Below are 25,250 nucleotides of genomic sequence, written 5' to 3'. Positions count from 1 at the left end.
CCGGCTGCCGCCGCCGCCGCCGTCGTCGCTGCTGCTGCTGCTGCATTGTGGGAAGCGGCCGCCTGAGCCGGACCCACCTCACTCTCCGCCGCCGTCGCCGCCACCGCCCAGACCGACTTCTACATCAGCCGCTGCCGCCATCGCCATGGGAGCTGTTACCGACGGTAAGAGACCGACCCCCGGCGCTGGCCCAGTGTCGGGGGGCGGCCGCAGGCTGGGTCTTCCTTCCTCCCCGGCTCCGCTTCCTCCGACGGGCCCAGCTCGAGCGTCCGCGCCACGTTCTTCCCCCTGCGCCTGCCTGCTGCCTGCCTATCTCAGACTTCCCCGACCGGCAGTCGCGCTGGGTCTCTCTCTGCTCGCCCTTCCTCCCTTTTACCTCAGCCAATATAGAGCCCGTTTCGTCCCCCAGCCCGCTAACAACGTCCCGTCCCTGGGTTAGGTGGTCTCCCCTTCCCGCCTTAGGACCTCCGCCGCAGCCTCACGCTCCCCCTTTTCATGGCCAAAATGGACCCTCCCGAGTCCCAGCCTACGAAGTGAGATTTCGCCCACCCGCGGTTCTGCTTTCAAGGCACCTCGCTTCGTAGCCCTCAATCTGAGGCGGGAAAGGCCAGGTGCTTTTCCAACGACTTTCCGTTCCATCCAAATTTTCCCCACGAGTCTCTTAGGCTCACAGGTTATCTATATGCGCACAATCCAGTCTCTCCGCTTTATTATGATTTACCCCGTGCCATTAGTGCACACAACGCCTTACGGAGTTAACATAGAGAGCCCCACTCCGGCCCCGCAGGGAGGTCAGAACCTGGAAAGGTGGAGAGCAAAAGGGAGAGGGAAGAAGGTGGTGGAGAGAGAGAAATTAGATGTACTTAAATATTGGTTACAGTAGAAGCTGTGATTTGTTTCTCTCTCGCACATGCCTTCCTGCCCAGGGCTGCTACAAATCTTTTGCACTGAGAAATCCATATTCTAAGACAGGACTGCTCATCTTAGCCCCCCTCCACTTGTTTTGGGACTACAGCTCCCATAATCCCCAGCCACAGTGGCCAATAGCCAGGGGTTGTGGGAGTTGTAGGCCAACATCTGCAGGAGGGCCAAACAATTCCCTCTAACAGAGATTCCCAGATGTTGTTGACTACAACTCCCAGAATCCCCAGCTGCAATGGCTTTTGCTTTGGGGATTGTGGGAGTTGTAGTCAACAACATCTAGGAATCTCTGTTAGAGGGAACACTGGGGCCAAAGTTGAGCACCCCTGCTCTTAGTCTGAACACACAGGAGTGGAGGATTTGCTGGCTCCACCCCTTTCGCATGGTCAGTTGAACCTATTTACAGAGCCTCTGCATAACAATTTCTACTAGTGAAGATAAGCTCTGCATGATTGGAGACTGCTTCTTTTTTCCCTTTTTTGCAGGGTTTTTGATCATGCTTACAAACATTTGACCCTGTTCTCTCAATGGGTTGTTATTAGGGCTAGATTTGAAAATACATTTAGTTATAGATAAATTAAAAACTACACTAAAACAGTTTCTCATGGCACAGCAATAGCGAACATCTGCTGGAACGTGTGTGTGTGAACATACGCTTGAATGTCAGCAGAGGGGGGCAAGCCAGATTTATTTTATTTTATTTAAAATATGTATATTTTGTCCCTTCAGTACAGTACAACAGGGTGGTGATAACTTGAGAGAGGGAATTCCTCAAAGAGTGTGGCTACCACAGAGAAGGCCCTGTCATGCATGGCTGCCAGTCAGTGGCAGAGCGAGGTCCATCATGCTGCTGCCAGTGGTCCCTGCTGCCCAAGCCATACCCCCCACATCTGACATGCCTCTGATGTCAGACACAGCAGGCATGACCATGTTAGAAATGGGACCACACACCCCGTTTGCAAGTAAACTTTGGCTGGCACCGTGTTTGCAGTGCGGCCAGTAGCACCTCTCCCTGCTTGCAATAGCAGAGAGATGCATTCCCGGCCAAGCTGGGGGCCCAGCACTGGCTGAAGCCTTTCAAAAACAGAGCCACACAGGTTCTTTGAAAAACACACACACACACACACACACACACCAACGCAATGATGGCTCCACCCTTGCTGCCAGTAATGGTTGCACATGGAGGTGGTCCTCCCTGCAAAATGATGTTTTGCAGTTTTCATCCTCATTGGAATTGTTTGTCCTGAGCACATGTTCAGCCCACAACACGTGCATTTAGTAACTCTTACTTCAGGAACTCCTACCCATTTTGAGATCCTTTCCCCATTAGTTTATTTGGCATGCAATCCTATCTAGTGCGTCTCCAAGTTATTAAAATCAGCGTTCCTGAAATCCAAGGAAAATGTTTGCCTGTGCTTACCTTTTGCTTTACATAAAATCAAGAATTTCAGCATTGCATGGTCTCGTCTACTTCCTTGACCAGCTGTTTCTAGTTGGTCAGAATCAAGTCAATGATAGCTGATACCCCTCATTCTTTCTTCTATCTTCTGAAAGAGGAGGTTGTCATTAAGGTATTCGGGAATTTGCTGGAGATTCAGTACTTAGCAATGTTTTGTCTCCCAGCAAATATCAATAGCTGAAATCCCCCATTACTACTGAAATCCCACATTTCATTAAAGTATCATCCATGAGTACCCAGAATGTTGGGGGGCAATATGCTAAATCATTGTAAACCGCTTAGAGAGCTCCGGCTATAGAGCGGTATATAAATGTAAGTGCTATTGCTATTGCTATGTCCTCCCCTTGGTATAGCAGTTTGTAGTAGACTCTAGTTGTGTTTGTTTACTTCTCCATTATTTTTACTCAGATGCACTTCACAAGTTCATTCTCTTGGATTTCTGTGTTGGTATATACACAAGTGGACAAATGTGTTGGTACCCCTCCATGAAAAAAGAAGAACCCACAATTGTCTCTGAAATGATGGGACCCTTAATCTAATATTTTGTTGCATAACCTTTAGAGACAATAACTACAAACAAGCGATTGCATAGAAGCTCCAGTTTTGTCATAAAAAATCCAGACTGGACATTGCTAAAATGCATATTGACAAGCCACAATGCTTCTGGGAGAATGTCCTTTGGACAGATGAGACAAAACTAGAGCTTTTTGGCAAGTCACTTCAGCTCTATGTCCACAGATGAAAAAATGAGGCTTTCAAAGAACAGAATACCATACCTACTGTGAAACATGGTGGAGGCTCGGTTATGTTTTGGGGCTGCTCTTCTGCGTCTGGCATGGGGTGCCTTGAGTCTGTGCAGAGAACAATGAAATCTCAAGACTATCAAAACATTCTGGAATGAAACGTACTGCCCAGTGTCAGAAAGCTCTGTCTCAGTCGCAGGTCATGGATCCTCCAACAGGATAATGACCCAAAACACACAGCTAAAAGCACCCAAGAATGGCTAAGGACAAAACATTGGACTATTCTGAAGTGGCCTTCTATGAGCCCTGATTTGAATCCTATCGAACATCTATGGAAAGAACTGAAACATGCAATCTGGAGAAGGCACCCTTCAAACCGGACACAGCTGGAGCAGTTTGCTCAGGAAGAGTGGGCCAAACTATCTGTTGACAGGTGCAGAAGTCTCATTGAGAGCTACAGGAATCGCATGTTTGCAGTGATTGCCTCTAAATGTTTTGCAACAAAATATTAATTTAAGGGTCCCATCATTTTTGTCCATGCCATTTTCATTTGTGTTATTATTTGAAATATTCTGTTGCATCAAAACTCTAAAGCAAAGTCTATTTTTGTTCAATGGCAGAATAAACAATGATGGGTGCCAATTGTTTTTGTCAATTTCAAGTTATTTCAGAGACAATTGTGGTTTCTTCTTTTTTCGTGGAGGGGTACCGACACATTTGTCCATGTGGGTACATACATCTGTCTGTCTGTCTAGTGTGTGTGTGTGTGTGTGTATACTTTCTATTAGTTGTCCCTATTCTTTTTGAACAAGTTGTCTCTTCAGTTGCTACATTCCAATCCTAGGAGTTCTGCCAAGCCTTCGGTGTACCCTATTATTATGTTTGTTTGTTGTTTAACATATTTATATGCTGTACGCCCAAAACTTATGTCTCTGGATGCTTCACAAAAAAAAGCACAAATCAAAACAAAAACAAAATGTTAAAACGTTAAAACAATTCAAAATTCAAAAAAATGTTAAAATCTAAATATAATATATTTATCCTGTACTAGGAGTTCAAGCTCATCTTATTTCCCATACTCTGTGCAAGCTATCAAAATTATGCTCCAGTGACTCTGCTGCTATTTTAATGTGGGGTTTGCTAGGCAACCCTACAATTCCCCTGTTTCTCCTGTAGCACCTATGTCTCTGTTCTTACAACTTATTTTCAGAGTTGTCTCCATCCCCCAGAGGATTATGTTTAAAACCCTCTTGATCAGGTTCGTCATCAGGTTTCTATCATACACATTGACTGACATCCAGACTAAAGCTGCACTAGTAAGAACATATTGCACTAGCACAAGGTTGTTGTGCTAGCTAATTCTGCTAAGTCAGAAGCTTGTGTTCCAGTCTGGTGTTGTGCTGATGCAACTGAGTGTGCTTGTGCAGCCTCTGATGTGCCTCCTGCTGTGAAACCTCCTGTTCAGTCCGTATGATACAAAGCTGTATGATACAAAGCTGTCCACTATCCTTGTTGCACAAGCCGACGAAGCGCACAAGAGACTGAGCAACTTGAGCATCTTGCATGGGTATATCTTTGTTTGTTTCACTAGCACAATGTTAGTCTGGATGTCAGCCATTTTACCTAGTCCTCCAGAAGTGCAGGCCATCTCCAGTTCAAACTTGTTTTCCTTAAAGACAGGACTCCAAACTCTTCCTTCTTTTCCGCCTGGCAAACTGCTTTTGAAATGCCTTAGTTTCAAAAGCAGTTTGGAGTAAGAATAGGGTGTGTGTGTGTGTGTGAGAGAGAGAGAGAGAGAGAGATGATTAATGACAAACTTTCAAAAATTTTATGAGGTTAGCTCAAGCCACTTTTGTGTGAGTCTAAGCAGCTCTTTGGAGCCTTCCCATTCACTTTACTTGCCAGACCCAACATAAATCTCCTCCTCCTCTTTCTGTGAGCACTGGATAGACTTTCCACATAAGCCTTTTGTTGCTTCCTGGACCCAAAAACAATTTATTTTATTTTTTGCAACTTAAGCATGCTATTTCCACCATGTTCACCCTTCACTCTGCCCACATTCAAGATTGCAAAGTACTTTGATGTCTAAAGTAGCTGGTAATCAAAAGTGTTGGCCTGACATGGTGTACATTTTAATTGTGTTCCCAGATCACAATCCTTTACACATTATACAGTACACCTTCTGTTCCCTCACCTACCTTATCCTGGCTTCAGATCTTATTTCCATAGAGATGCATAGAGTTAGATGTTGCTTGTCCTCTTTGCCCTTAACCCTGCCCTTGAAGATTATCTATATGATAAAGAAACATTTTTCTTTGGATCCAAAGGTAGAATTAATTTATTTTTAATCCCACAATTTTAAGTCTTATCTACATGATTAAATAAAATCCGAGCTACTGGTCATGTTAACTGCGGTGAGCAGATTTTAGGTTTCCATTATCTACGGACTTGTTTTTTACTAGAACTCAGAGATCCACCAATCATAGGGGTAGACATACACTTCGGAACAGGGTACCTCTGAGCTCATGTTCATCCCAGGCATTTGTTTGCAGTACCAGAACTGAGCTCACAGTCCTTTCACACCCAAATCCATTCCTGCTTTCCCCCAAGCTTTCTTTCTTTCAACAGCCTAATTTTTTTGGAAGGGAGAGCTTTTTGGTTGTAGCTACTTTAAACAATTGGGGGTCAGAAACACTAGCTCATACTGCAAATCTACCAGTAGATTCCAATTTATCTTCTGCCTAACCTAGATTTAAGCTTTAGGGATGTGCACGGAACTGTCTGGCCCAGTTCGGTTCGGGACCAGACTGGACCAGTTCGGTCCAGCACCCCCTTGAACCCCACCCCCGGGTTTGGTCTGGGGGGGTTCGCGGACCAATTCCTTTTTTAAAAAATTACCGGGCCATGAAGAGGCCATGTGTGCAGGCACATGGCTTCCAGAATGGTCACCGGATGAAGGCTGAAAACCGGTCAAAGAGCACCCAAACGGGGCAAAGAGGGGCATAATGGAGGCTGGCGGGGGGGGGACCTCCACGGACACACACACACCCCTGCTGCCGCCTCCAGGGACTCTCCCGATGGGGAATGAGGTAATTTTAAAAATTATTATTTTTTAGAAGTTGGTTCGTGAACCCCCCGAACATTCAGAGCTGTTCGGTCCGGGTATGACCAAACGGAGTGGTTCGGTTCGACCCAGAATGGTCAAACTGAACAGGTTCGACGTCGAACCTGTTCACACATCCCTAATAAGCTTTTGATATGGGTCTAGTGTAATAATTACAATTTGCATTTCCTAAAAAAATTATACTGGTATACTATCAAGGCTGCACTCTTACACTGTTTTTCAGCTAAGTAAGTTCCATAGAAAAAAGCAGGTTCAGGACTGGGACAATTGTCTAATTAGATACTTCTTTTGCAATAAACAATACATTAGCAATGTTTTAAAATATATTTTGTACTATAGATGAAGTTATTCGAAAGCGACTTTTAATTGATGGAGATGGCGCAGGTGACGACAGACGAATTAATTTGTTGGTGAAGAGTTTCATCAAGTGGTGTAACTCTGGATCTCAAGAAGAAGGGTACTTTTTGCTCTCTATTATCTATATATGGAAAGTGGAAGCATTCCAATAACCATCAGTACTGCATAAAATATGTTTATTTTTAATAGAACATGGGAGATTGTGTCCATTGGCAAATGCCAATAATAAATTTATATCTCAAGTTCAGGATTATATTTTTTAGGGAAGCAAATGTTTTTAATAATCTAAATATCATCATACTGTTAGTGACTGAAACTATAACACACCAACCATTTAACAATCTAGTTGACATTTCCAAATATATGCTGTTCAGTGCTCCGTGCGGTACTGTGAACAGCTGCTGCATGCTGTGATACAAGCTAACTAAATGTTGTGTCCTGGAAAGAAAGGTAGCAGGATCCAGAGTTATTTATTTATTTAAAATATTTCTACCCCGACTTAGTAATGAAAATACCATTGAAATAAATGAGTCAGTCATAACTAACTTGTCCCATTAATTTTAATGGAATGTAGTCATGACTAAATTAGACTGGACCCGGCCATCAGGATGGCCAGTGCACATTCAAGGCAGCTTCCAAAATGGCCACCACCAGCGCACAGAGGCCCAGAACAGGCCGGAAATTGCCCTTGTCAGACTCGGGGGAGGCCAGCAGAGGGAGGGGAGACCTCAGGAGACACAACACCCCCGCAGCTGCAGCAGCACCTCCCTGAAGCCCCACAGTGGCAGTCAGCCCGCCAACCCAACCCCCCCGCAAAAAAAAAAAACCCCAAACCCGAACTGACCCTGGACCGGCCTTGAGGGTTCGGCTCGAGGGCAAGCCCTCAAGCCAGGCCAGTTCGAGTGCAAGCCAGATCAGCCTTGAGCCGACTCACACATCCGTAGAAAAAACAACAAATGTTGTTGGAGAAAGTATTCTTTCAGGCTTCATGCACATCTAAATTTATTGCAGTACATGCCTACTTACAACCCATTTGAGGACAATTCAGATCTGTTGTCTGTGCTTTGCTAGCAGGAGCAGCCAGTGAGGGCAGCGCCGGGTGCGGGGGGGGCACGTTTATGGAATACTAAGCACCTGCTTACCAGCATGTAAGCAGCACCTGCAAGCTGCCACACTTGGCCCGCAATCCCATGCTGGGCAGCAGTGCTCTGCCTGGCATCTGGAGCCGCCACAGCATTCCCCTGGTCTCTGCGCATGTGCGGAGGCTTGGCAGGCGGAGCACAGCAGCTTGCAGGTGTTGCTTACAAGCTGGTAAGCACCTGCTTAGTATTCCTTAAAGGTGCTTCTCTCCACCGCCCCCTACCGGCTCAGCCCTCGCCGGCCACTCCTGATTGCTAGGATATTACACTGCTTGCCTTGGACACACCGGCTTGGATCCAAGTAAAGTAATCTTGCTAGCAGAAAGATTTTTCATTCAGAAAAGGGCAATTTCTGGCTTTGCAGGTGTGTTCCATGAGAAAAGTGTCCCTACTCCAGAGGAGTTCCTCTCTCTTCACAAGTTCTTTTCAAAAGCTCTTAATGACCCCCTTATATGCTACAGTCTGTATCTGTTTCTTATACTAGATTGCAACCCTCAACAGATATTTGCTTTACATTGTGAGAAGTTGTCTGCTATCACTTGCGCAAAGGTTCGTTGAATAGCCTATGGCACTTTTTCCCTTCACTCATAGTTCTTTAGATCCAAAGTATCTAAGAACATTTGATTCTGTCTCCAGATAATAGACCCATTGCTATGCAAATGCATGTGGAATGTGGCTGGGCAAGTGTTGGAAGCACCTAGGCTATTGACTGTGATGACACAATACTATTGTGGGGGTGCTATTTTATGTTTTAATATCTTTGAGAAATGGTGTCCCCACCACCTTTGTACTTCAAACTAGGAGGGGCGATTTAGCATTTTGAAACAAAAAACAATGGTAGGGAACGCCATGAAATACTTCCCTTCTTCACAGAAAACTTTTCTGTTCTTTTTATGCTGTATAGTTCCTTGACTTTATGCTCTCCTTTGTGAACTGCTACTACAACAAATAGTTATAAACCACTCTTCAACCAAAATTCTTGAAGTGGTTTACAAAGTAAAATAAATAATACATAAGTCATTTATTTATTTATCTGTTGTATTTCTGCACCACCTGATATATGCATCTCTAGGTGGTGTACAAAGTTAAAAAATACAGCAAATGTAAAACAATATAAAAGCAATTAAAATTCACAAAACAAATAAAACAATATCAGAAGATTTAATTAAGTTTAAATAGTTTTAAAATTTCAGTTAAAAGCCAGAGAAAACAGTTACATCTTGAGGGTCTTCCTAAAAGCAAACAGAGAAGGAGATGCTCTTATTTCAACAGGGAGCATATTCCAGAGTCCTGGGGCAGCCACAGAGAAGGCCCGGTCCCGGGTTGTCACCAAACGAGCTGGCACTGGACCTCTCCAGATGATCTCAGTAAGCAGCATGGTTCATGACAAAGAAGGCATTCTCTTAAGTACCCTAGACCCAAGCCATTGAGGGTAATAACCAGCACTCAGTATTTCATTCAGAAACATATTGGCAGGCAGTGTAATTCTTTCAAAATCGGTGTTATATAGTCCCTTTCTGTTGAGAGACCAGTCTGGCTGCCGCATTCTGTACCAGTCATAGTTTCTGAACTATGTACAAAGGCAGCCCCATGTAGAATGCATTACAGTAGTCAAGCCTAGAGGTTACCAACATATGCACTACTGTTTTAAGGTCAGTTACCTCCAGAAATGGATGTAGCTGACATATCAGCCAAGCTGATAAAAAGCATTCCTGGCCACTGCCTCAGCTTGAGAAACCAGAGAGAATTTGCGATCCAGGAGCACTCCTAGCCTACATACTTTATCTTTCAGGAGTGTAACCCCATCCAGAATTATAGATTGGAATACACATCTGTCTGTCTGTCTTCTAAGAAAAAATGACAAACTGGCATTACAATTATTCCAAACTCCACTCTGGTTGTACCTATTGCATATGAATGGGATCTTATATTGTTGATTACAAGGGATTTGTAAGGCTGTCTTACAAAGGCTAAAATGCAGTTGCGGCAGACATTCACTGATAGCCTGGATAAGCTCTGAAACAAACTTCACTAGAGATGGGAGAATCTTATCAAAGCAAGCATTCCACAACAAGAGGTTTGCAGGGAGTTGGTGTGCCTGAGTATATCAGCATTTTTCAAACATGCTTTCAAGGTAGAAGTGATAAAACAGTATTGACAAATAACAGAATGGCATATGAAACTTATTCAGACCGCCCATATTAGTTGTAAATGTCTTGCTGATGGATATTTCAAGGGACTAGGGTAGCTTGCATCATGAAGTTGCATCCATGTTGTAGAAGTTCAAGCAGTGCAATTCCATCTAATGTATATGATAAATGTCTCAGCTAGGGCTGTCAGTCAATGAAAGCTACTTTTGCTATTGATATATCACATGCATGTTAATCATTGAATTTAAATTTGCATCTTGCTTGAAGACTGCTGTGGTCTGTTTATTAGTTCACTCATTTCCCCCTAAGGCTGAGATTCTAAAAGCAGTTAAATGGCACTCCTCAAACTGTTTACTGTAGTCCCACTAATGTCAGAAGGAGACAGCTTAAGGGATACAGTTTTACTACTTTAAATATCACCTTTCCTCATTCCTTTGAAGCTGATACAATAATAATCATGGCAGAGAACCCAGAAATATGGATTTCTCCCCATTTTTGAAGGTTGGAGATGTTACTCTACCTCTAGACATTATTTGCTTTCTCTGGAGCACCTGCCTGGGGCTTTGCAGTAATTAAGACTGCAATCCTGTGCATATTTATTTGGGAGTAAGTTGACATCGTTAGGATTCTGAGTTGACCTGGTTAGGATTGGACTGAAATTGATCAGGTTAAGAGATTAGATCCGAGGTTGTTTTCCACCAGTTGTAGAGCTGGTCAGTTTTGTCCAAAGAATTACACGTAGGAATAAAACCCAATATTTTTAAAGCAACTCTAATAAATAGTCAACAAGGAGACTGAGACAGCTAGTTTATATCTCCTTGGTGACTGGATTATCATCTTCCTACCTACATTGCAATGCTCAGGCACTGGGGTAAAGGAAGACTTTCTCCTCCTCTTACATGTGCACATTTGTTTAATCAAACCTTCAACTAGCTATTTTTAACAGTTATTTTAATTGTTTATATCAAAGAGCATTAAAGAAGAGTCAGTGGTGCAGCTAGGTAATTCTGGAGCCTGGACCTAAAGGCCTTTGGAGGCCCCACTCCCCTGCAAATTAAGAATCAACATGCTCCACCGGGCGACCACACCACCCAGGACAGACTAAAGAAGATTTGGGGGGTCCCAGGGGCTGTGGAGGCTTGGACTTTGGCCCCGAAGTCCGGGAGTAAGAGTGCCTCTGAGAACAGTTTGGTAGCTGTAATAACAGACAGGTATTAGTAAATGAAGCATCTTTGCAACAAATATTTTACATGATGATTCCACTTTTAGAAAACTGGTAATAGCGTACCAGAAAGTGCAGGTGGCTTTGAAAGTAGCTGTAGAAGAAAAAGCAGTGTTTTGTGTTGGTTTTTTCATGCACACCAAGCATCAGTCCAGGATGGTGCTCTGAGAATAATTGTTTATAAGATTGTCCATAAGATGTTAATTTCTCACATACTAATACAAGGCATTCCTTGTTTATTTTTTAGCTATACCCAGTACCAAAGGATGCTGAGCACTCTGTCACAATGTGAATTTTCAATGGGCAAAACCTTACTTGTGTACGATATGAACCTCAGAGAAATGGAAAACTATGAAAAAATTTACAAAGACATAGGTAAACAACTCAATTGCTACTGAATATTTATGTCCTATATAAAGTTCCATTTTAGAAGAGGCGAAACAACTTTGAGACTTTATAACTGCAGTATACTGCAGGGTGTCATCTACAGTTCTTTAAAGTAAGTTGCCTTTATTCCCAGTTTATAAACTAAATCTGAAGTTGCAAAAAATGCCAAAGACACTCTTTTAGGCATCGGGTTATGTGGACATCCAAAATTCTGTCCAGTCAAAACACCAGATTTTGTGGAGCTTAGTATACATGTATCTTTTATTGTCTGTCATCGCCTTTCTACAGATATTCTGGTAGACCTGTGTTCTGATCACTCTTACAGTAATTAAAATGTTAGAATATACAATGTATTATGATTTTAAGACCTACTTACAATTCTTGGAGATGAAAATTGAAAGCCAGATGCTTTATTTAATGTTGCCACTTATGGTACTAGTTTTCACAGTTTAATAAATAGGCTTTATGACATTTATAGATTTGTGTTGAATCTATATTTTATTTCTCTTGAAGAAAATAGTATTGCTGCAGCACATGAAAAAATTGCTGAATGCAAAAAGCAGATTCTTCAGGCAAAAAGAATACGAAAAAATCGCCAAGGTAAGGATTTACTTTGCAGTTAGCAATTGTTAGCTTTTATACAAAGGGGCAGATAGCCACACATGAGGCATCAGTTCTGAATATTGAAATAAGCATCACTTTCCAAAATATCCTGGTACATTTTAAAAAATCCAAAAAAACCAATAATTGCCTATTCTCTGAAAAATGAGGAATACTTTTTTTTTAACATACTTGCACACATGTGTTTGTGATGTTTTGTAGATACTTGTAATGAATCACAAAATGGTGAGGAAGAATTAGGTTAAAGCAGAGCCACAGCTCCCCTGTGAAAGGGAGGGCATGAACTACAGACAATATAAATCTAATTGTAAACTAGGAATGGGTGATGGAAGTTAGGGACTCCTCCTGCCAGAAGAGTGAGAGGTGTGAACTAGGGAGATGATTCATTTCAAGAGGGCAGACAGAGAGATGCAAGTAAAGAAATGGGTGAATCAATTTGATATGGCAAATGATTGGGATGTAGGTGGGCTTTTGTTTGCCATGGAGTTAAACGAGAGAGTTGGGCTGTGAAACTACATTGTTTTAATAGGATTTTAATGCTATTAAGTGCAGACTATGGGAAACACCTAAATCGAGCAGCAGTGCTATAGGAAGATGCTGAAAGGCATCATCTCATACTGCGCGGGAGATGGCAATGGTAAACCCCTCCTGTATTCTACCAAATACAACCACAGGGCTGTGTGGCCTCCAGGAGTCGACACTGCCTCGACAGCACAACTTTACTTTAACTTTATAAATCTAAATAGATAAATGCATGGACTCGTATTGTTCCTATTTTATGCTACTGGAATAAAGCTGACTTTGGTCCTTAATTTAATTTTATTCTTTCCAGAATATGATGCTTTGGCTAAAGTAATACAGCATCATCCAGATAGGCATGAAACACTGAAGTAAGTATGGGCTGAATACCTGATATAAAACTGTAATAATCGTGTATTAAATAAGCTATGAGATTTTGCAAAGACAAGTAGTACTGTATAAGCTGACAATCCCTGATACTGAAACAATAGGACAGGATAATTTGGAAGTACAGTATAGAAATCCATACAAAACATTAATACACTCACATGTACAAAATATGAATTGATTTGTTACATAATTATTGTTAACATAATTATAGTCATAGTCTCAGTGATCATTCACAGCAGAATCACAGAGTTGGAGGGGGCCTTGTAGGCCAACCCCTTGCTCAGTGCAGGTAATCCAAAACTAGAGCATCCCTCACAGATGGCTCTCTAGCCTCTACTTGAAAACCTCCAGCAAGGAAGAGCCCACACCCCAAGTAACTGGTTCTCTTGTCTAATTGCTCCTACTTTTTAACAGGTTTCTTCTAACATTCAACCAAAAGCTACTTTCCTGTCATTTGAGTCCATTAGATCTGGACTTTTGCCTCTGGGGCAGCAGAAACAAATCTTTGCTCTCTTTTATGTCTTTTAGTGAAGGGCTGACAGCCCTTCAGTTAATACTGTCTTTTCGTGTTCTGTGCTCTCCTCTGGCCACTCCGGGTTCAGGGATTGGACTGTACTGTGATTTGGGGGCAGTGGTGATGCTTTGGTAGGATCCTTTGATATCTGATGGCTGTAGCATGTACTGTATCAAATAATCCTGCTGTATCCTTACTCCGTCACTGCCCATATTTTGGGGGACCCATGCTCCTAGCACCTCCCTACCAGTTTTCCCTCTAAGACATGTGCATGCTTACACGTTTTTTTATGTCTACTCAGTTAATTTTAGATCTCATTCAGATTTAATTAGAAAGATCCCACTCTGAATGCATGTGTGCACACACTGCCTTGATACTGCCGCCCAGAACAAAACTCATTCTCCTCAAAGTAGGAGGTCACAGTTTACATAGGGTTAACTTCCTCCTCATGCTCCTAGTATACAGGAAATTTCAGGTAATTTTCAGGTAGCTGGAAGTCAGGCGGCTGTGCTGTTGCGAGCACCGAAAAATCCAATAGTTTGGGCGGTGAGAGACTGGGAAGTGTGGTCTGCTGTAGCTCATGACGGCGGGGGGAGCAACTGGCTGTCGGGAGGGAGCAGCTGAGAGGTGGGCTGTAAGGTGGATGGCGCTGAGGCGGGCAAAGCCGTTGCCGCTGAGGCCAGAGTGGTGAGGTGAGTGTCAGCCATCGCTGCTGGGGCGGCTGCTGGTATCAAGGCTGTGCAGTTCGTGAGGTGGATGGAGAGTGGGTCCTCGCTCCCCTATCCAGCAATGGCAAGTGATTGGGCTACACATGATCCCCAGCTCCCTGGGTTGCTGCAATGAAAGCAAGTCATTGCAGGAAACCTTCAGCAGAATCTGCTCGTTTTGCCAGTGGGCGGCATGCATAAGGGCTTGTGCTTACCTTTCGCCACTTCACGCCCCTTAATGGACAACCCCTTTTTTCTGCACCGCTCTGGCCCATGTGGAGAGGAAGAAAGTTGGCGGCGGTGGCGCTTAGTGGCCATGGCCTTGTTTGTGGCACTACCTCTATCGTCCATTCTGGATTCCTCCAAGAGGGAGGAATCCCCTGCTTGAGTGGGATCCATGCCAATTTAAAAACATCCAATCCAAATTTTATTTATTTGTTTATTTTTAGATCAAATTTCTAAAAGAGAGAAATAAATGAAATTCACCAATAAATGAAATTCAAAGAGAGGGAAATGGGGCAGGAGCACAATGGAGCCTGTCCTACTAGGAGCAAAGACAGTAACGAACTGGGGATCTGACCCCCCCCAAGCATGCTGGGAGAGGGCATGGACTTCCAGCTACCTGAAAATTACCTGAAATTTCCTGTCTACTGGAAGCAATAGGAGGAAGTTAATTCTTTGTAAGCTGTGACCTCCTAGTTCGGAGGAGAAAGAACCTTTCACAGTAAATCCAATGTTTCTTTCCGCACACAGATGAAAAAATTAGAGAGAACACTGCTCCCTACTCTAAAAGGCATGGAGTACATTCATGTATTTATTTATTTTATTTTATTTTATTTTTTATTTAACATATTTTTATACCGCCCACAACCTGCATCTCTGAGCAGTTTACAGTTAAAAACGTTTAAACATTAAATCAATTAAACAATTAAAATCATTTTTAAAAACCCAACATTAAAATATTAAAACTATAAATCTAATTAAAAACCTGGGTGAATAAATATGTCTACAGTGCCTTTTTAAAGATTGCCAGAGATGGGGAGGCTCTTATTTCAACAGGGAGCACATTCCAAAGTCAAGGGTCAGCAACAGAGAAGGCCCGTTCCCAAGCAGCCGCCAAACGAACCTCTCCAGATGATCTTAACAGGTGATGGGGCTCATAGTGAAGAAGACATTCTCTTCAATATCCATGGCCTAAGCTGTTTAGTGTTTTATAGGAAATAACCAGCACCTTGTATTTTGCCCAGAAACATATCAGCAGCCCTTGTAGTTCTTTCAACACAGGAGTAATATGGTCTCTCATAGATGACCCTGGATCAACTGCAGTTTCCAGACTACATACAAAGGCAGCCCCTCATAGAGTGCATTGCAGTAATCCAGCCTAGAGGTTACCAGCATATGTACGACCATTTTGAGGTCATTCATCTCAAGAAACAGACACAGCTGGCGTATCAGCTGAAGCTGATAAAAAGCACCTCTGGCCACTGTCTCAACCTGGGACACCGGGGAGAGGTGTGGATCCAGAAGCACCCCTAGACTGTGTACCCGTTCCTTCTGGGGGAGCGGGACCCCATCCAGAACAGGCAGATCAAAATCATCTGAGTTCCGACCCCACACAATAAGTACCTCCGTCTTATCTGGATTCAGTCTCAGCTTGTTACCTCTCATCCAGCCCATCACTGCAGGCAGGCATTTGGGGAAGTTATGCCTTCTCCCGAGGATGTTGACATGGAGATATAGATTTGGGTGTCATCAGCATATTGATAACATCCTGCACAAAATCTCCTGATGATCTCTCCCAGTGGTTTCATGTAGATGTTAAACAACATTGGAGACAGTATGTAGCCCTGTGGGACACCATACGAAACTTCAGATTTTGAGGGACAACAGTCTCCAAGAGACACCATCCAGAATCTGAGGTAGGAGCAGAACTACTGCAAAACAGTGCCTCCCACCCCCAACCCCCTCAGACGTTCCAGAAGGATACTATGGTCAATAGTATCGAAGGCCGCTGAGAGATTCAAGAGGACCTACAGAGTCACACTCCCTCTGTCAGATCCCAATTGGAGATCATCCATCAGGCTGACCAAAGCAGGCTCCACCACATAGTCTGCCCAAAAGCCAGTTTGAAATGGGTCTAGATAATCATTTTCTTTCAAGACTGCCTGGAGCTGGGAGGCCACCACCTTCTCAATCTTCTTGCCCAGCCATGGAAGGTTGGAGACAGGCCTGTAGTTGCTCTACTCTGAGGGCTCCAAGGCAGGCTTCTTCAGAAGCAGGCTAATGATTGCCTCCTTGAGACAAGGAGCCATCCTGCCCTCCCTCAGAGATGCATTTATAATCTCAACCAGTCCCTCTACAACAGCATCCCTGCATCCCTAGTATAAGTCATGCCGGACAAGGATCAAAAGATCAGGTTCAAGGGGAAAGGAGTGCACACTAGCCCCTTCACAACCCTGAACAACTCTTCCGGACATGAACTTGCAGACACTATACAGACAGAAAAGAATTGCTTCTTTGCCGCTTGTATCGCCTGAGCATAGATCTTCATATGTGCTCTATGTAATAATCTGTCGGATTAGAGTTGAGTCTTTCTCTCCTTGCGCTCTAGTCGTCTATCTTGCTGCCATAGTTCCTCTGTATACCAAGTTCCTCTGTATACCAGTTTCGAAGCGGCTTGGAGAGGACACTTAGGAGTGATCATGTCCACTGCCCTGGTGAGTTGATTGTTCCAATTCTCCACCAGAGTGTTGAAGGGTCACCAGAAGAGCCAACATTAAATCCCTCCAAGGCTTCTCAGAATCCTGTTGGATCCAATAACCTTCTTGGGTGGGCCATCCTAATGGGCCCCTCACCCCTGCAGAGGTAGGACGTGGTCGTACGTCCAATCTTAACCAGATGGTGGTCTGTCCATGACAATGGGGAAATCATAGGAGTCCCCACCCATGGAACACCACCCTATTCAGAGTGAAAGACCAGATCAAGCGTGTGACCAGCAATATGTGTTGCTCCCAAGACCACCTGGGATAAGCCCATAGTCATCATGGCCACTATGAGCTCCTGAGCCGCTCCAGATATATTGGTCCCAAAGTGAACATTGAAGTTCCCCCGCACCACAAGCATGGGAGACTCCAGTGCCAAACCCGAGACTAAGTCCGTCAGCTCAGTTAGGGACTCGATCAGACAGTGGGGCAATCAGTACATCAACAGAAGTCCCAGTCTATCCCTGTTCCCTAAACTTAAGTACATATGGTCAGACACTTGGATAGAGATCCTGACAAGGGAGATGTTGTTCTTATAGACCACAGCCATTCCACCTTCACACCACTACATCTCCTCACCTGCTCCTCACCAGAGTACCCTGGAGGGAGAAGCTGGGACCAGACTGGGCCACCAGCCTCCCGCAACCAAGTCTCTGTGATACATGCCAGGTTGGCCCTTTCTCCCATAATCAGATCACGGATTATTTCAGGATTATTCTGAACTGACCTGGCATTACAAAAGAGCAAGGTGAGGCTCTGTGGGAGGCTGGCACTGCTTTCCGAGGTCGAGAGCTGGCAAGGCAACCATGAGGGGAAACAGCAATTAAGTTTCTGACTCCCCTTCCCCTGCAATGGCCTGCTGACCTGCCAACATTACTTCTTCTATTCCCCACCACCACTGAAATAGCTTCCCCAAAGTCAACGGACACGCTCCCTGTCTCTCCATCTCCAGACAGACCAAGACACATTACAGACTACTTCACGCAAGACTCGATAACAAAAACTGGCTAGACAGCTGTTACAGCTCACAAAATAGTCGTAAAACTATATTGTTCCCCAGCCCTCGGTCCCACTTTGAAGGCCGGCACCAAAGTCTGGCCCCCGTTGGCGGCCAGCTTTGGTGGCTACGTGCAGGCTGGCCGCACTGCATGCTGCAGCCCCATTCTTTAAAAGCCCCCAGTATCTCTCCTCTCACGAAGGACTCTGGGCAGGGCTGGTGTAATAAGTGCCTGCAGGTGATACAAGTCAGGCACTTGGGAAGGGAAGGCCCCCAGTCAAGGCAGAAGAGCTGTGTTGGTCTAAGCTGTCCCAACAGCAAATGAAGGGGGCGGGGGGAGGCTGTTCTAAATCTCCCAGCTGTCTGGCAGAGGAGACTTGATGGCAACTGAATGTATGCATGCAGTTGGTGATAGGAGAGCCTTTCCAGGCTTGATTTGGAAGGGACTCATCTAAAATTTGCTAATTTGGGCTTGGTTCTATTAGTTCCAAATAAGCTCATTTTAAATTTGTAGCTCTGGGTCTCACTGCAGTATGGGTATCTCTAGGGACATGATGATAGGCCTGGAGGCCTCTCCAGTTCCTATGTGGGCTCCCCCCAACACACACCCACACCTGGTCCCTTTGTTTCTCCCCAAATTTACTTGCTGGTAGTGACATCAAGAATAACTTGCAGCACCCTTCAGTAACACTTACTGTTTGAACATTATCCTAGGAACCAGAATCCTAGGAACTGTAGTTCCCCAAGTCTCCTGAGTCCTTAGTAATGCTACTGCTATATTCCAGAATCTAATGAAAGCTGCAACAGCAGTCTTTGTCACCACAGCCACCAGTTAAGTTTCAGTGGGAAAGGGTAGGGAGAACTACAGGTAAGGCATGTTGGGTGTGTAGTATTGTCAATTCTAAACTGGGGAAGTGTACCTCATACTCTATAATTCTGTATCACTGTGTCAGCTATGGGGGCTTAATTTTTTAAGGCACACTTCAGCCTCGTCATAGCACACTAATGTGACCCAACATAGAATCTGGAAATTGCTGCACTATACCATAATAATGAATGTTGTCCTTGTCTCCCAGAAGGTTGCAAAACCTTTGCATGATTAAGATACTGTGTGTTTAGTGACAATAAATTTTAATTTGTCCTCAGGCAGTTAGAAGCTCTAGGAAAAGAACTGCAACATCTTTCTCACATCAAAGAAAATGTTGAAGATAAAGTAAGTTTTTCTTGAACCTTTTTCCTCATTCTGTCACAGAATCCTATATACATTTAGCTGTATCGTTATTTATGAGTACAAAATGGAGAAATATTTTGTTCTTTGTTTTGTTTTAGCTGGAGTTGAGACGAAAGCAATTTCATGTTCTTCTGAGCACCATCCATGAACTTCAGCAAACACTGGAAAGTAAGTTATAAAATGTATTTATTTATACCCCTCCCAGATTTTCAGAGGGTGCCTTGCTTTCCATATGTGCCTTGCTTTCCTTACCTAGAGATACAGGTTGGTCTAGACATAAGTCTTCTTTCTTCAAATACGTGGTTTGCAAGATCAGGAGCATACAGCAAGCTTGCACATATGCGCTCAGATTTCCTGCCTTTGTCCCTTCCTTGTTTGCATTCAAACCAGGAAGTTATGAGTTGGTCAAATCATAGTTTATGTGGTGTGGATGTAATGGCAAACTGTGGCTGCTCAAACAAGGAAGGGAAAGGCAGTCTGAGTGCATAATGGAAGAGTAAGTGCATGTAAAGTAAGTGCAACACATTCCCAATTCTTCATCTTTGTTTTGGAAGACTGGGGATATTTTTCCTAAATTGACCCATAGTCTTGATGAAATCTATGGTACTACAGAATTTGGAGTACGCCTTGATATTAACATATACAGTTTTAGTTTGTACATAATGACAAAAATTACAATGGTAGCAATATATGTTACTTATATAGTACCGTCTGTGTGCATAGTGCTTTACAAGACAGGGCCCTGTCCCAAAGGGAAAATAAGGCAAATACGTGTCTAGCACTAATAGACTCATTCTATAGCCCTATATTATATGAGGGTGTACATGTGGCACACCTTATGCGCTGCTGCCTATTTATAATGCAGTAAGTGTAATATGAAAGAAGTATGCAAAAAAAATTATGCTTTTGTCAGTCTGGTTTCTGTTAAAGACATTGCTATAGATCTGTTGCCAACATCCAAACTAACCCCTTCCCCCACATGCACATTAGGGTTTTCCGTTGTGTGAGGAGAGAAGGGCTATTTTTGGCAGTCTCTTCAACCTTCTGCAGCTGCCTGTGTCTCCCAAAACCTGTCCTGAAGGTCTGCCAACCCTGGACTATAACAGAAAATCCTGGGTTGTTGGCAGGGGGTTCTCTGACATGGTTTCTGCCCTGTTACACCAGTGGTCTTTGTGCCTGCACAGAGACCTCGTCGGAACCTACCAAACTCAATCTCCTGCTATATGTGACTGTGCCAGCCGCTATATGTGACTGTGCCACTCCTCATCCCCTCAGTCTTGGTTGTCCGCCTTCAGTGCATGTCATGGACTTGCTGGCTTTACAGATAGTTTAAGAAAAGTTATTTCCTATTTGTTTGCCTGCTGAAGTTTACTTACTCCTTTCCCGCTTGTTTTAATTAATTTTCTCGAGCAGTTGCGATTTTTCTTTCCGTCTTTGTTTGCCTCAATCTCCCCTCCCCCTTGTCAGATTGCGCTCCACTCCCGGACAGGGCAGAGCTGGCCAGTCCGTGCTTCCTATGCTGGGCATGACTAACTTCATAAAGTATATTACTTGTGGATCAAAGATCCCCTCTCCCGGTGTTCATACTGAGTGTCTGCTTTGTTTGGGAGAGTCCCACATAGTCGGGACCTGCCTGTACTGCCAAAGACTGACTAAAGAGGCTCGCAAAAATATGGCTTCTCGCTTGTGCTCAGCCCTGTGGGAACTAGTCCTCCGGTCACTGGAGGCTTTAGCTCTGACGCACTCCCTGAAAATGGCGGCTTCAGCGGCAAGAGCGAGATCGGATCCTTCCTCCAATCCTTCCGCTGCAAAGTGTGGCTTCAGTACCACTTGCGGTACCACCTTTGGGATTAGCTGAATCAACTAGGGGTGGGGGGAACTCAGCCTTCAACATTGCTGCTTTTACCAACCCTGCCCCCTTCTGGATCAGTGCAGGATGCATCTGTCTCGGCAGTCCCGAAGAAGAAGAAAAAGATTGTGGTACAGGCTGCGCCTTTGCCTATGGGTCAGCATCTGCCTCCCATCCTGAAGAAGAAGAAGCCCTTGCAAGGGGCTTCTTCAGGAGAACCCGCTAAGAAAAAGCCCAAAAAAGATTCCTCTAAGTGGACTCAGCCTGCTACGCAGACCACCCCCATCCCTGAATCAGGGTTGGTAGTACCTAAGGATTGCTCTCATCGCCTCCTAGAGTTTTGTCAGTTGACCAGTCCTCCCCGCACCGAGGGACTTGGGATGTCTCTCCTGAACACAAAAGGGGCTATGATCAGGACTATTCAATATGACACTTGTGTGCCAGATGCCAACGTGACTTGGCTCCCTAAGAGGCGTTTCCCGCCTCTTGAATGCGTTGGCCAGTTTCACTCACACTGGGAGACTACTGACAGGTCAAGGGACTGCAATAAGCAGGACAAACATGCTCGCTGTTATGGTGGCATATACCAGGAAGCCCCTAAATGTTCTATGTATTCTGCTGAACATGATTCCCCCTTTCTCCAGGACTGGCAGAGCTTAACTCTAGACATGACTTGCACGCTTATCGCTAGGACATGGGCAGGCATCTCTATGACGCACGTTACTGTGAGGGCTCATATGACAGAACACATGGGGATGGACAGATCTATACTCGCTCTAACCCCTCCCATGACCAAAGCAGACCTCGTTCCCATTCGCCATTGCAGGACCCACAGATCCGCCATTGTGATTGCTTTCAGCCATTGGAAAGCACAGAGGATGTGCTACCGGTGCCACCATTGCCCATACCTACAAAGCCTGAGCCTGTACCGCTGACTAGGGAACAAACCCCGGTGGATCCTATAGTTCCTGTGGATTACCTCTTCATTTCCCTCCGCATTTGGTGATTATGCTGATTCCAAGCCCATATCCCCTTTGGAGGATTTGAAGCAGTTCTCCGCCTATGTGGCATGCATGGCTTCGGCTTAGGAATAAACCTAGATGTGCAACAAAAGGAGGACTTGGACCCGTTGTTTGGATTCATTAATGCCGAAGGCAGAACTACTGCCTTTTTACCCCTTAATATGGCCCTTTTGGAAGTTATGTGCAGCCACTGGAAGAAACCATTTATACTTTCCCAACATAACAGGTGCCTGGAAAACGTCTATAAGGTACAAATACAAAAGGAAACTATGGCTTTCTTTAAAAAATCGTCTACTCTTATTAGAAGGTCTACTTCAATGCCAAATTCCATTGCTGTGGAGGCTTCATTTAGCAAATCAAAAGGGCACAGTCAAACCAACCCGGGTGACACGGAGGGTTGAAAGCTGGACTCCTTTGGGAGGAGACTGTATTCATCTCCGTAATGTACATCCTCTACATTACATCTCCGGGTTACAAATTACCAGGCCTATAATGCCCAGTATAATAATTTTTTGTGGGAGAAGGTTGCTTGGATCTCTTGCCACAGAATAAACTGGATCCAGCTAGAGTTTTTTTGCGGGAGATGTTTCAAGGGGCTAAGCAGGGACTCTACTCTGCAAGGCACTTGGTGGAGTATGCAGCAAAAGTGATGGCTGCTTATGGCTATCCGGAGGCATGCGTGGTTGCAGTCCTCGGGTTTAACTTATGAGGCTGGAGTGAGGATTGAAGACCTCCTGTTTGAGGGCTGGGCCCTTTTTGCTGACAAACTGATGAGACTTTACAAAAAGTGCTAAAGTTGAGAAGCATGGCAAAGTCTGTGTCCTACCCTTCTAATACAAGTAGACCACAGAAACAGTCAAGATGGACTCCATACCCTCAACCTAGAGCTGTCCAGCACCAGGCTTCACCGGAGTGTTCCTTTCGCACTAACAGGTTCCAGCCCTGCTATAAATTTGGGTTTTCAGAGATATAGTATAGTATGCATGTAATCTGTTGTGAAGCTAGAGGAGGCACTGTAGCTTCCTCAATACTAGTTGGGCTAGCTAGGAGTTTCTGTTCTCCTTCCTGTTCCTGTTTGTGGCCATCACCTCAGCCAGGAGGGTAAGTGAGCTAGAGTTCTTTGGTCGGACTGACCTTACCTCCAGTTTCATCAGGATAAGGTGGTGCTCAGGCCGGATGTTCAGTTTCTCCCCAAGATCATTTCCACTTTTCAAAAGTCGCAACTGCTGAACTTGCCTGTGTTTTTTTCAAAGCCCATCTTCTGATGTGGAGCGCAGGTTACATCGCCTGGATGTCCACTGGGCCCTAGCCTTCTATGTCCAAAGATCTGTGGCCTGAAGGAAGACTCCTTCATTATTCGTCTCAAATGAAGGTCCCCGGAAGGGTCTGCAGGTTTCAGCACAATCGTTATCCCATTGGATAATCTCCACCATTGAACTCTATTACAAGTTGGCTGGAAAGCTGTTGCCTGAGACTGTCAGGGCTCACTCAACTAGAACTATGGCAGCATCTGTTACCTTTGACCATTTGGTTCCTTTGGAAGTTATGTCAGGACACTATGTGGGCATCGCCTCACTCGCTCATGAAGCACTATGCTATTGATGCCGGGTTCCACAGGGACGCTGTATTTGGCAGAACTGTTCTGCATTTTTGGCTGAATTGTTTGTCTATCCAAATAAAATGTGTTCAAATTTTCCTGTATCTCTTGATTGTTCAGGTCTAGATTCCCTCCTCCATGGGTGGCAGCTTGTTATGCGCCCATTGGTGTAAAAGGGCAGAGACCACATTGAAGAACTACAGGTTGCTTACCTGTAACTTCTTCTAGTGGTCATCTGTCCTTTTACACTCCCTCCTGTCCTCCCTGCTGGGATCTGCTGAAGGCAGACTCCGTGACTGAGGGGATGAGGAGTGGCGCAGTCGAATATAGCGGCTGGGGTTGGGGTTCCCGCCAAAAGCAGGAGGTTTAGCTTGGTAGGTTCCGATGAGGTCTCTGCACAGGTGCAAAGCCCATTGGTGTAAAAGGACAGATGACCACTAGAAGAACTAAAGTTGCAGGTAAGCAACCTGTAGTTAGTCCAGATGTTGGACACTGTATATTAACTCTTAAAGTAGAGTGGAATAATTGATTAAACTAGAACTAGCACTTGTTATTATTACAGAAGTCCCCAACTTACAAACTTGCATAGTTTGTAAGTAAGATGATCATAACTCGGTACATGTATAGTTCCCAAGAGCGATGACTTGTTCATATGTGCGGGTTGGCCTTTGTACGTTGGGAACTTCCTTAATGTAATACCTATTGTTATGGAGCTTTGTTTGTAAGTATGGGTGTTCGTAAACTGGATTTTTGTAAGTCAGAGAGTGTCTGGTGGTATTATTATTATTATTATTATTATTATTATTAATATTAATATTTATTTATTTATTTATTTAAAATGCTAGTCAGTGGTAACAGTAAGGTGGTAACTTGTATGTAGTAAGTTAGTCATTTGTAGGGACTAACAAATTGAAAGATGGCTCCCCAAAGTTTTGCTGTGTTCATTTTCACCTTAGCAAAGCAAGCCAAGTTCTTCAGCAGAAGGCTGTCCAATAAAATATTTCATCATAAACTTTAATATGTATACTTTTCTTTCAGATTTTCTTCACCCATGCTTAGAATATTACCAGGGCATGACTTTTTCTAATCATATACAGCTGCCTTGGGATTTAATATGATAAGGCAGGGAATAAATATGAATAATATTCATTCTAACCTGAATATTTTTTTAAATGATGGATACAATTTTTTTTTCAGATGATGAAAAGCTTTCAGATGCAGAAGAATCCTCAGATACTCCAATGGAAGCAGAAGATAAGCAATAGATGGGCTCTGGATGTAATCACTTGGAACATTTTTTTCTGAAAAATATGAATATATAAGGATTTTTTTGTTTGTGTCCAAAAGAGAAACTAAATAATGCTTGCATTGGTAGGAATTTGTCTTTGAAATACCCTTTTACTTTTTTATACAAAAAGTTCTTAGAATTGCTGTAATAAAGTTTTGGATTTTCACAGTTTGAAAATGTTAGTATTCTGAAACTAGACTATGACTTTTTACGACTTTTTACGCTTTCAGTTTAAAAGTGTGAAATATGAA

The 25,250-nt window shown here is 43.9% G+C and overlaps 2 protein-coding genes across 9 annotated transcripts in view; one reads left to right on the top strand and one right to left on the bottom strand.

The window, feature by feature from the left end:
• Nucleotides 1-983, bottom strand: part of ATXN7 (ataxin 7) — a 212,165-nt gene extending 211,182 nt beyond the window's left edge. For 4 of the 6 annotated variants that reach the window (XM_053291780.1, XM_053291776.1, XM_053291785.1 and 1 more), the window contains exon 1: nucleotides 1-139. Coding sequence is in view for 1 of the 6 variants with exons in the window: in XM_053291786.1 (XP_053147761.1) it covers nucleotides 1-46 (46 nt within the window). In the remaining 5 variants the exon portion in view is untranslated. The other 2 variants (XM_053291777.1, XM_053291786.1) reach the window with 2 other exon arrangements.
• On the top strand, nucleotides 34-25,165 carry THOC7 (THO complex subunit 7). Of its 3 annotated transcripts, XR_008315373.1 has the most exons (9): nucleotides 34-164; nucleotides 6,587-6,704; nucleotides 11,363-11,490; nucleotides 12,016-12,102; nucleotides 12,956-13,013; nucleotides 16,865-16,970; nucleotides 19,159-19,225; nucleotides 19,342-19,411; nucleotides 24,909-24,976. XR_008315373.1 is itself a non-coding variant. In XM_053291789.1 (8 exons), the coding sequence occupies exons 1-8, from the start codon at nucleotides 146-148 to the stop codon at nucleotides 24,974-24,976; spliced, it is 615 nt and encodes a 204-aa protein (XP_053147764.1). In that variant the 5' UTR covers nucleotides 34-145; the 3' UTR covers nucleotides 24,977-25,165. The 3 variants fall into 3 exon arrangements, 2 of the variants coding, with proteins under 2 accessions (XP_053147764.1, XP_053147765.1); XM_053291789.1 differs by lacking the exon at nucleotides 16,865-16,970 and having other exon boundaries at nucleotides 24,909-25,165; XM_053291790.1 differs by lacking the exons at nucleotides 34-164; nucleotides 16,865-16,970 and adding an exon at nucleotides 592-611 and having other exon boundaries at nucleotides 24,909-25,165.
• The last annotated feature ends 85 nt before the right edge of the window (nucleotides 25,166-25,250 follow it).

The sequence above is a fragment of the Hemicordylus capensis genome, chromosome 2 (assembly GCF_027244095.1).
Source record: "Hemicordylus capensis ecotype Gifberg chromosome 2, rHemCap1.1.pri, whole genome shotgun sequence".
NCBI lineage: Eukaryota > Metazoa > Chordata > Lepidosauria > Squamata > Cordylidae > Hemicordylus > Hemicordylus capensis.
The sequence above is the reverse complement of the archived record's forward strand: the minus strand, read 5'-3'. Positions and strand labels throughout refer to the sequence as shown.

What these genes read in the sequence shown, in the direction of transcription:
- THOC7 (XM_053291789.1), top strand. An exon ending in AATACGAAAAAATCGCCAAG is followed by an intron (nt 12,103 to 12,955) that starts GTAAGGATTTAC and finishes TATTCTTTCCAG; the next exon opens with AATATGATGCTTTGGCTAAA. An exon ending in GATAGGCATGAAACACTGAA is followed by an intron (nt 13,014 to 19,158) that starts GTAAGTATGGGC and finishes ATTTGTCCTCAG; the next exon opens with GCAGTTAGAAGCTCTAGGAA.